Consider the following 12,458-nt stretch of genomic DNA (forward strand, 5'->3'; position numbering starts at 1 on the left):
AAAAGGGCTCCTTCTTCACCAGTCAGATCTGTCAACCTTTGTCCTGCATTGCTTGACAGTTTGTATCACTTTAACACTTGATCTCCATTTTTTTCTTAAAATTTTTATTCATATGACAAGTACAGTTCTAATGCTAATGTACATACAAACTGTTCAACTCTGATTAATTAATATTAGCAAAGTACTATTATGTGATCTTCATAACTATAATTTATTTGACTTCTGTTGTTGATGTTTGTACTATAGTAAAGGCTACATTTATTTTCTTTGCATTTCTTAGATTAAATATTAAAATTGGGATGAATAGATCAATGAATATCAACACCTTATTTTCTAGTTATAAATACATAGTTTCAACATAATTTTCAAAAGTTTTAATTATATTTGCAAAGCCACCATCAATGAGTGAGCTTATTAATTTCCCTGAAGACTTAATTTTATGGTGCTTTTACCTTAAAAGTTAATAATTTCATAAGCATTTCTGTTACAACCAGGCTGTGTGTACTAATGTGGGCTAGGAATTTTGTTTAATTCCAGACCATTTCAGTTGTGAAATCTGGGAGCTTCAATTTTTTACAATTACAAAATCCAGTTTTTAATCTAATATTCATTGTGGTAAAGAATAAATGGAAGCTGGGCTTGGTAGAGTGCATTGGCAGACATAACTGTTTTACAGAATGAAGTGGGAGGATTGCTTGAGCCAGGAGTTTGAGGGTGACCTGTGCAATGTAACAAGACCCCTACTCAAACAAAACAAAACAAACAAAAACAATAAATGGAAATATATATGCTCACATATATTCATGTGTACACACATACACCCCAACCATCTAATTCAGAACCTGGAATATGATGAATATATATTTAGTGGCAGATACTATACAAATATATTTTCTATATTACTTAACATTTAGCAGCAGGAGAATAATTGGAGCATTTTAATTATCCAGTTAACCAGTGAGAATAGTAAAAAGAAATTTAGGGTTTAAAAAAGCCATATGCATATCCAATATTTTATGAAGCAAGTACCATATCTGTAGTATAGCTTATATTCTTTAAAGTGAGTACCATGTATGTAGTATATTGCATTAAAAAATTGGTGCTTGCACTTGTGCTCTCTCATTATTGGTTCCTTCTCTCTGGGAAACTGAGAGTGAGTTGGTCAAAATATATATCCTTGAATTCATGAAGGCCTTCCTTCTTTCCTTTTAACTCAATCAAATACATATGTCCAGGTAGGGTTAAAGCCCTGGAAGTACAGTGAAGAACAAAACCCACAAAGTCCCTTCACTTTGGAGACTTACATTCTAGTTGAAAATAAGCAAGTTCGTTAATTGTAGCTCATCTAATCCCTGTGGGAAATAATGAAATCACATGATGAGAGACAGGAGGGGGTAGAAGTCCCATGGGGGTCAGTGGTTCAGGAGGGCCTGTCCATAGGCTGTGAGTGTTCTCCTATCTTCCCAGCAGGCACCACATTGCTGAATAATTCTCTTGCTTTACAAAATATTTAATTCATTGAAAATTTTTATTGTCTGATATTATGTTTTCTTTTTATGATAAATTTTAAAAGGTTCTCTGCATACTTATGTAATCACAAAGGGAGGTCTTAGATATGATTTACTTTGGCAAAATGATTATGTATGACAATTGGAAATATGATTAAATTGAGAAATTACACACAGTCTTTTTAAGAACACAGCTGTTGAAGAAAATGAGATATCTGTATTTGCTTTAGAGCCAACACTGCTGTAATGTTTTTTTGTAAAGCACATAATTGCAATGCTGCAAAAAGATAGGGAAGTTGAATAATCTTGTCAGAGCATCTTCAGGGTTTGCCATATTGCTTTCTGTGTTTAGCAGAAGAACTCGTGTTGTGAGATGTAGAAATGGTAGCAGAACTTTTAGCACTGTAATGGGCTAACCGACTAAAATCCTTGATGAAATCACACTGTGATGTCTTGGTATTTTGAGACAAGAAAATCCATCCATGGTAATTCTGTTAGTCTTATTTGATGGTTAAAATTCTTTAAAGAGTTATCACACTTTAGTAATGTATTTCTCAGCAATAACTATTTAGTGTTATGACTAATAGTGAGTGCTAATGTCCATGCTTTTTTGTCTTTTTTTACTTTAAATCAATATGAATTTTTAATTTCCTGAATTTACTCTTTTGTTGTCAGTGATACTTTCGATGTCAAAGGAAAAATAATGTGTATTATTAAAAATAAATAAATAAATCGACTAGGCCTGAAATAGCATTATATTTTTATTCTAGTAGGTTAGAACCCTTTCTTTTTAAATTTTTTTCTCAGATGGACACAATACTTTTGTATTAATTTATTTTTATGTGGTGCTGAAGATCCAACCTAGTGCTCACATGTGCTAGGCAAGTGCTCTACCACTGAGCTACACCCTCAGCCCCAGGATAGCACTCGCACTCTTCTTGGTAGATTAGAAGGCTCAAAAAAAAAAAAAAAAAAAAAAAAAAAAAAGCCAAAAGCCTTAATTAAGGAACATATATAAGTCTAACCCGAGTTTATTTTGCACAACTTGATGGGATTTTGTGTTTGTTTTTCCATCAGATGCCTTTATTGTCCTGAGAGAGTGCAAGTGGTTGAGTTAGAGGTGTCCTACCACCTGTCATCAGCAATGCTAGTGCACTTCTGACCTTTTACCATTCATATCTTCTGGAACCTTTTTCAGCATGATAAATGTTAAAATTAATACTCAACACTTTTTGACCAGCATTTTCCAAGGGTACATATTGGTATGATTACATAATAATGCTTGTAGACAATTTTTAAAATGTGCAAAGTAACAAGAAAAGAATGTATTTTCATTAATTGCACCATCCATGCATAGCCACTGGTAATATTTTGCTGTTTCTTTCTTTTTTTGGTACCAGAGATTAAACCCAGTGGTGCTTAACCCCTGAGCCATATCCCCAGCCTTTTTTTATATTTTATTTAGAGATAGGGTCTCACTAAGTTGTTGAGGCTGGCTTTGAACTTGCACTCCTCCTGCCTCAGCCTCCCAAGCCACTGGGATTACAGGATTGGGCCAGCATGCCCAGCACATTTTGCTGTTTCTTTCCATTTGCTTTCTATGTTGTGTGCACACATAAATATGTGAATAAATAGTGTTTTAATAATAGAGTAATTTAAATATAATTTGTATTTTTATTTTATGTTTAATTGACAAATAATAATTACATGTATGTACAGAGTTTAATGGAATGCTTTCATAGAGATTTATACTGTGAAAAGATTAAAACTCAAGGTAAGTAATATCCATCACCTCACATACTTATCATCTTTTTCTGGTGAGAACCTTAGAAATCTATTCTTTTAGAATTTTGAAGTATACAATACATTACCATTAGCTTTAGTCATCATGTTGTATAGTCCCTATAATAGGCCTACCTGATACTTACTACCCTTTGACAAACATCTCTCCTCCTCTACTCCCCCAGCCTCTGGGAATCATCTTTATATATTCTGCTTTTGTGAGTTATTATATTCCAAATATAGGTAAAGTCATTTGATATTTGTCTTTCTGTGCCTTATTTCATATTTCACTTAACATCAGTGGGGACACAAAGGACCATTCACACTGATTTGTCCTTAGGTTTTTTACTTAACACTTTAATTCTCAGGATGCTTCATTAATTTTTTTTTATTGTAAACAAATGGGATACATGTTGTTTCTCTGTTTGTACATGGAGTAAAGGCATAACATTTGTGTAATCATAAACTTACATAGGGTAATGTTGTTTGATTCATTCTGTTATTTTTTCCCTTCCCTCCACCCCTCCCACCCCTCTTTTCTCTCTATACAGTACTTCCTTCCTCCATTCTTGCCCCCCTCCCTAACCCTAACTCTAACCCTAACACAAACCCCTCCCATGCCCCATTATGTGTCATCATCCACTTATTAGTGATATCATTCGTCCTTTGGTTTTTTGAGATTGGCTTATCTCACTTAGCATAATATTCTCCAATTTCATCCATTTGCCTGCAAATGCCATAATTTTATCATTCTTTATGGCTGAGTAATATTCCACAGTATATATATATACCACAGGTTCTTTATCCATTCGTCAATTGAAGGACATCTAGGTTGGTTCCACAATCTGGCTATTGTGAACTGAGCAGCTATGAACATTGATGTGGCTGTATCTCTGTAGTATGCTGATTTTAAGTCCTTTGGGTATAGGCCAAGGAGTGGGATAGCTGGGTCATATGGTGGTTCCATTCCAAGTTTTCTAAGGAATTTCCACACTGCTTTCCAGAGTGGCTGCACTAATTTGCAGCCCCACCAGCAATGTATGAGTGTACCTTTCTCCCCACATCCTCGCCATGCTTGTATTCTTGATAATTGCCATTCCAATTGGGGTGAGATGGAATCTTAGGGTGGTTTTGATTTGCATTTCTCTTATTTCTAGAGATGTTGAACATTTTTCCATGTTTGTTGATTGCTTGTAGATCTTCTTCTGTGAAGTGTCTGTTCATTTCCTTAGCCCATTTGTTGATTGGATTATTTGCATTCTTGGTGTACAGTTTTTTGAGTTCTTTATAGATTCTGAAGATTAGTGCTCTCTCTGAAGTATGATTGGCAAAGATTTACTCCCACTCTGTAGGCTCTTTCTTCGCATTGCTGATAGTTTCCTTTGCTGAGAGAAAGCTTTTTATTTTGAATCTATCCCAGTGGTTGATTCTAGCTTTTATTTCTTGTGCTATGGGAGTCCTGTTAAGGAAGTCTGGTCCTAAGCCGACATGTTGAAGATCTGGACCTACTTTTTCTTCTATAATCTGCAGGGTCTCTGGTCTGATTCTGAGGTCCTTGATACATTTTGAGTTTAGTTTTGTGCATGGTGAGAGATGAGGTTTAGTTTCATTCTGTTGCATATGGATTTCCAATTCTCCCAGCACCATTTGTTGAAGAGGCTATCTTTTCTCCATTGCATATTTTTGGCCCCTTTGTCTAGTATGAGAAAATTGTATTTATTTGGGTTTGTGTCCATGTCCTCTATTCTGTACCATTGATCTACTGTTCTATTTTGGTACCAATACCATGCCGGTTTTGTTACTATTGCTTTGTAGTAGAGTTGAAGATCTGGTATTGCGATATCCCCTGCTTCACTCTTTCTGCTAAGGATTGCTTTAGCTATTCTGGGTTTCTTATTCTTCCAGACGAATTTCATAATTGCTTGCTCTATTTCTGTAAGGTATGTCATTGGGGTTTTAATTGGAATTGCATTGAATCTGTATAGCACTTTTGGTAGTTTGGCCATTTTGACAATATTAATTCTGCCTATCCAAGAACATGGGAGATCTTTCCATCTTCTAAGGTTTTCTTTAATTTCTTTCTTTTAGTGTTCTGTAGTTCTGATTGTAGAGGTCTTTCACCTCTTTTGTGAGATTGATTACCAAGTATTTTATTTTTTTCGAGGCTAATGTGAATGGGGTAGTTTTCCTAATTATTGTTTCCCAAGATTCATCACTTATGTATAAAAATGCATTAGATTTATGTGCATTGATCTTATATCCTGCTACTTTACTGAATTCACTTATGAGTTCTAAAAGTTTTTTGGTGGAATTTCTTGGTTCCTCTTAGTATATAATCATATCATCAGCAAATAGGGATAGTTTGAGTTCTTCTTTTCCAATTCTTATCCCTTTAATTTCTTTGGTTTGTCTAATTGCTCTGGCTAGAGTTTCAAGGATGATATTGAATAGAAGTGGTGAAAGAGGGCATCCCTGCCTTGTTCCAGTTTTTAGGAAGAATGCTTTCAGTTTTTCACCATTTAGAATGATACTAGCCATGGGCTTAGCGTAGATGGCCTTTACAATGTTAAGGAATGTTCCCACTATCCCTATTTTTTCTAGTGTTTTGAGCATGAAGGGGTGCTGTAATTTATCAAATGCTTTTTCTGCATCTACTGAAATAATCATGTGATTCTTGACTTTAATTCTATTGATATGGTGAATTACATTTATTGATTTCCAGATGTTGAACCAACCTTGCATTTCTGGGATGAAACCCACTTGATCATGGTGCACTATCTTTTTAATATGTTTTTGTATGCGATTTGCTAAAATTTTGTTGAGAATTTTTGCATCGATGTTCATTAAGGATATTGGTCTGAAATTTTCTTTCCTCGATGTGTCTCTGTCTGGTTTAGGTATCAGGGTGATAGTGGCTTCATAGAATGAGTTTGGGAGGGTTCCCTCCTCTTTTATTTTATGGAATACTTTGAGAAGTATCAGAATGAGCTCTTCTTTAAAAGTTTTGTAGAACTCGGCTGAGAACCCATCCTTGGGTTTTCTTTGTTGGTAGGCTTTTGATGACTTCTTCTATTTCATTACTTGAAATTGGTCTATTTAAATTGTGTATGTCCTTCTCGTTCAGTTTAGGCAATTCATGTCTCTAGAAACCTGATGATGTCTTCAAAATTTTCTATTTTGTTGGAGTATAGATTTTCAAAATAGCTTCTAATTATGTTTTGTATTTCAGTCGTGTCTGTTGTGATATTACCTTGTTCATTCTGAATTTTAGTGATTTGGGTTTTCTCTCGTCTTCTCTTTGTTAGTGTGGCTAAAGGTTTATCAATTTTGTTTATTTTTTTTGAAGAATCAAGTATTTATTTTGTCAATCTTTTGTATTGTTTCTTTTGTTTCAATTTCTTTGATTTCAGCTCTGATTTTAACTATTTCTGTCTTCTACTACTTTTGGTGTTGGTCTGTTCTTCTTTTTCTAGGGCTTTGAACTGTAGTGTTAGGTCGTTTATTTGTTGAGTTTTCCTTCTTTTATTGAATGTGCTCCATGAAATAAATTTTCCTCTAAGTACTGCTTTCATAGTGTCCCAGAGATTTTGATATGATGTTTCTTTGTTCTCATTTACCTCTAAGAATTTTTAAATTTTCTTCTTGATATCTTCTGTTATCCATTCATCATATAATAGCATATTGTTTAATCTCCAGATGTTGGAGTAGTTTCTGTTTTTTACTCTGTCATTTATTTCTAATTTCAATTTATTATGATCTGATAGAATACAAGGTACTATCTCTATCTTCTTGTATTTGCTAACGTTAGCTTTGTGGCATAATATATGGTCTATTTTAGAGAAGGATTCACGTGCTGGTGAGAAGAAAGTGTATTTGCTCTTTTTTGGATGGCGTATTCTATAAATGTCCGTTAAGTCTAAATTATTGATTGTGTTTTTGAGGTCTGTGGTTTCTTTGTTCAATTTTTTTTTGGGAGCGTCTGTCCAGTGGTGAGAAAGGCGTGTTAAAATCACCGAGTATTATTGTGTTATGGTCTATTTGGTTTCTGAAATTGAGAAGGATTTGTTTGACATACATGGATGAGCCACTGTTCGGGACATAGTTGTTTATGATTGTTATGTCTTGCTGATTATGCTTCCTTTAAGCAGTATGAAATGTCCTTCTTTATCCCTTCTGACTAGTTTTGGCTTGAAGTCCACATTATCGGAAATGAGGATGGATACTCCAGCGTTTTTGCTGAGTCCATGTGCATGGTATGTTTTTCCCTATCCTTTCACCTGTAGTCTATGGGTATCTTTTTCTATGAGATGAGTGTTTTGCAGGTAGCAAATTTTTGGATCTTTCTTTTTAATCCAATCTGGCAGTCTATGTCTTTTGATTGATGAATTCAGGCCATTAACATTCAGGGTTATTATTGAGCTATGATTTGTATTCCCAGTCATTTGGCTCATTTTTTAAATTTATTTATTTATTTATTAATTTTTTTTGACACAACTTGGTTCCTCCTTTATTTGACAATTCCTTTAGGATAATTCCTCCCTTTGCTGATTTGCTTCTTTATTTTTCATCTCTTCCTCATTGAATATTTTGCTGAGAATGTTCTGTGATATTGGCTTTCTTTTTGTAAATTCTTTTAGCTTTTGTTTATCATAGAAGGATTCTATTTCATCTTCAAATCTGAAGGTAAGTTTTGCTGGGTATAAGATTCTTGGTTGGCATCCATTTTCTTTCAGGGCTTGAAAAATGTTTTTTCAGGCCCTTCTAGCTTTTAGGGTCTTGATTCAAAAATCTGCTGATATCTGTATTGGTTTCCCCCTGAATGTAATTTGGTTCTTTTCTCTCACAGCCTTTAAAATTCTGTCTTTATTTTGTATGTTAGGTATTTTCATTATAATGTGCCTTGGTGTTTGTCTGTTGTAATTTTGTGTATTTGGATACGTATAAGCCTCTTGAACTTGATTTCCCATTTCATTCTTCAGATTTGGGAAATTTTCTGATATTATTTCATTGAATAGATTGTTCATTCCTTTGGTTTATTTCTCTAAGCCTTCCTCAATCCCAATGATTCTTAAATTTGGCTTTTTCTTGATATCCCATAGTTCTTGTAGATTCTGTTCATGATTTCTTACTTTCATCTCTGTTCGGTCAACTTTGTTTTCAAGATTAAATATTTTTTCTTTAATATCTGAGGTTCTGTCTTCCAGGTGTTCTATCCTATTGGTTATGCTTTCTGTGGAGTTCTTAATTTGGTTTATTGTTTCCTTCATTTCAAGGATTTCCGTTTGTTTTTTTTTTCAATATCTCTCTTTATTGAAATGATCTTTTTCTTCCTGTATTTGTTTTTTTAACTGTCGATTGGTGCGATCATTCAATGCCTGCATTTGCTCTTTCATCTCATCATTTGCTTCCCTGATCATTTTAATTATGTACATTCTGAACTCCTTTTCTGTCATTTCTTCTGCCATGCTGTCATTGGGTTTATTGATGTGACATTTAGATTTGTTTGGGACATTTTCTTCCCTTGTTTTCTCATATTGTTCAGGTATCAGTGGACCGCTGAGATATTGCAGATTTCCTCTATTGACTTATAATGTCCCTGAAGATTTCTAGTATGTCCCCTCTTAGCCTTCAGTAGCCTGAAGTCTTGGAGGAAGTTGATAGTGCGGTGTTCCACAAGGAAGCTACCTCTCTAGGGCTGGTGTCCTTCAGGTGGGGTATATTCCCTGCTAGTGGTCAGAGGTGCCTCCACTTGATGACCACTCATCATACAAAGGGGAACTAGGCTGCTGGCTGAGGCAAGGCCTGTTTGGGCCTGTGTCTCTGGTTTTACAATCCTTGTGGGAAAAACCTCACCTGGCAGGAAGACTCACCCGGTGGGGTCTTGGTGGTCAGTTCCCCTCCTAGTGGTTCCTCTCAATCCACAACAACCGCCTGGGCTGGGCAACCTTCCTCTGCAACGTTCCCAGGGGCCCGGATCTACCTCCTGGGTCTGGGAGCCTCACCGTTCGCAGACGAGTCTCCTTAGCCTGCCTCTCCTCAGAGAATCTGCCCTCAGTCCTGGAACCTTCACTCCGCCCCTCAGCTTGTCTCTGTACAGCTCTTCCACCAAGTATCCTCCTAGGTCCTGGGACCCTCCTCTGCACCTAATCGTCTGGCTATGTGGCCCCTCCTCTGAGCAGCCAGCTGGAGCCCTGTACAGTCGCTCCGAGTCCCAGCGACCCGCCACACGCCTCTTTCTCTGGGCAGCTGTGAGGTGTTCCGGTGCGGTCACTAGATGTCCAAGCAACTCACTGCACACCTCCTCCTCCTGCCAACCGCCCTTAGCCCGGGCAGTCACTCTGAGTCCAAGTGACCCACTGCATCCCTCCTCCTCCTCTGGGCAGCCCCCCCGGGTGTTCAGGAGTAGTCACTCTGAGTCCAAGCGACCCGCCGCGCTTCTCCTCCTCCTCCGGGCAGACCCCCCCCACCGTGTTCAGGAGTGGTCGCTCTGAGTCCAAACAGCTCGCCGCATAGCTCCTCCTCTGGGCAGCCTCCCGGAGCCCCAGTGTTTGCTTTGAGTCCAAGCGCTGTGCTGAGTGGCCTCCTCTACGATGCTCCCAGTTGTCCGAATTCACTGCTCCAGCGGGGGGAGGGGTGTCTCGTTGGGCAACTCTACTTCACAAAGTTCCCTGCGTTCCAGGACTACCACCCCATCCGGGACTCCTCCCCAACAGGAGTGACTCACCCGGTGGCTTTGAGTTGGTCCCCAAGTCTCTCAATATCTCCTCTTTTGAATCCTGAGTCCTGGAGCAACATGAAATGCAGTCACCCTCTAGGCCGCCATCTTGAAACCACCCTCATTAAATATTTAAAAAATAAAAATGTAGTTTATAGTTTTTGATGATCTGAATCATATACTATAAAACTATATACTATAGTTTATTTAACTTTCCTCCCACAATAGCACTATTTTGCTTTCTTGCAGTTGCATTGTGATGTATATTTTTACCATCAGCGTTTATTAGTGCTTGACTACTCCCTGAGGATATAATTCTAGAGGAGATGTTACTGAGCTCTAGAATGTAAACTTAAAGACTAATTTTTTTTGCTAGATTTATATTGTTAAAAATGACACGTATTGAATTACAGTGATTAGCCATTAATATAGACAATGTGAAAAGCAGAAAAACAAATTATTTATAATCCTAGCATCTAAAGATGACTTCATTCAAAATTTCAATTTACGTAATTTTCATTTTTTATACTCCATTACATATTTGCCAAAAAGGATTATTTTGTTTCCTGAACTTTTTCCTCTGCTCAGTATTAACCTACCATCTCTGCCATTAGACAGCCTTCTACAATGTGATTTTACTGTCTGTTATTAAAATGATGTGTCTGCACAATGAGTTTAATCAACTCCCTCTTGGAGGACCTTTAGTTTATTTCTGATGTTTCATTATTATGTGAGCTCTAGCAGAAGAACCCTGTGTTTTGCCCCTTGAGCACATCTACTGTGATTTCATTAAGACAATTTCCTAGAAGGAGAATTGCTGGTTCAAATTATAGGAATAAATTTTAAGACTTTTGACAAATATTGCTGCATTGCCTTTTGACAGGTTGACATTTATACCAAAAAGAGGTAAGAAAGCAAAGTGTTCAAGAAAGTGGGTATGGCTAAGTGGTAAGTGTACTTGCCTAGCATGCAGGAGTTCCTGGGTTCGATCTCCAAACTGAAAAAAGAAAATTTACACATTATTTATCTTAAATATAAACCATAGCTTTCCAGAGAACCTTTTTGAGAGCACCTGTTTTAAGTATTCATCAAGTATCTTCCTGGAGGTGAACGTTTCCAACATAAACTTACTCCAAATAGGAAAAAAATGTGACTGGGTGATTTTAGTGGGGGATAGTCTCTTATTTGTGACTGCTCTTCTTTAAAAAAAAATTTTTTTGTACTTGTAGATGGGTAGGATGCCTTTATTTTATTTGTTCTGTGGTGCTCAGGATCGAACCTAGTGCCTCCTATGTGCTAGGCAAGCACTCTGCCACTGAGCCATGCCCTAGCCCCTAGTTGCTGGTCTTCTGTCACTAACTTATTATGCTTGTTTCTTGTGTTTATCTTCAATTAAAAAATTGTTACTTTTCTATCACAGACTACTTGAAGATAACCCTGTATTTTTTTCTTTCAGCCCCTTCAGTGGCTACACAAGAATCCTGGTCTTGGGAGCAGTACTTGAAAGAACAGAATGCTGTAGCAGCACCTGTTGAGCTGTTTTCCAAGGTCAGCCATTGGAGGTCTTATATTTTATATTAAACAAAATGAATTCATTTGTCTAGATAACCCATTAATTCATTGGAATTTGGAGGTGGGATTAGGAAATGAACTAATGAAACTCATCAGTGCCTTACTGTTTCCAAGCATATGCTGGAGCTGGATTTTAACCTTAGTTCTGCCACAGACCTATCAGCTCTTTGACATTGGGAATGACATTGTAAAGTAGGAAAAGCATGCTGCCTACCCCCTTGGGTTGTTGGAGGACTAAATCAATTGCACACATAAAGGACATGAAATACTACTGCATATAAATGCTCAATAAGTTAATTTTTATCTTTCTCAGCTGATATTATTTGCATATACACACCAAAGGGCCACATTACAGGGATTTGCTTTAATGTGTTGCATGGCAGTGGTGGGTCAAGCAAGATGTTGGAGAAGATAATGGGACCCCTGAATCATGAAAAACCAACTAGAAAGATGTACAAAGCAGCCACTGTAGTCTTGCTTAACCAAGTGACGACTGGCAGCCACAAAGATCATCTATACCCAAGGTGTCAAATTGTTTGCTGACGTTCCTATTCTTGGTCTGAGTTTTCAATGTTTTAGAAGAATTTATATGAAGAATTCCATCAGATTTGCATCATTGCATTTTATTTATTTTTCCTTTTTTATTTGTTATTTTTAGATGTACATGGCATTAGAATGTGTTTTGACATATTATACATACAAGGAGTATTATGTGTTCTAATTAGGATCCCAGCTTGTGGTTGTACATGATGTGGAGTTACACTGGTTGTGTATTCATATATAAACACTTGCAGTTATGTGAACAAAGTTATGTACAATTCATTCTCCTGTCTATCCTATGCTTTTCCTCCCTTTCTTCCTTTCATTCCCCTCTGTCTAAT

General features: G+C 36.8%; 1 protein-coding gene across 8 annotated transcripts in view; it reads left to right on the top strand.

Annotated features, from left to right (window-relative positions):
• Nucleotides 1-12,458, top strand: part of L3MBTL4 (L3MBTL histone methyl-lysine binding protein 4) — a 490,814-nt gene that overhangs the window by 151,105 nt on the left and 327,251 nt on the right. For all 8 annotated transcript variants that reach the window (XM_079109233.1, XM_079109226.1, XM_079109227.1 and 5 more), the window contains exon 5: nt 11,462-11,553. In XM_079109233.1, coding sequence (XP_078965359.1) covers nt 11,462-11,553 — 92 coding nt within the window. The remainder of the gene's footprint in view (nt 1-11,461; nt 11,554-12,458) is intronic.

The sequence above is a fragment of the Sciurus vulgaris genome (assembly GCF_902686455.1).
Source record: "Sciurus vulgaris genome assembly, chromosome: 13".
Lineage (NCBI taxonomy): Eukaryota > Metazoa > Chordata > Mammalia > Rodentia > Sciuridae > Sciurus > Sciurus vulgaris.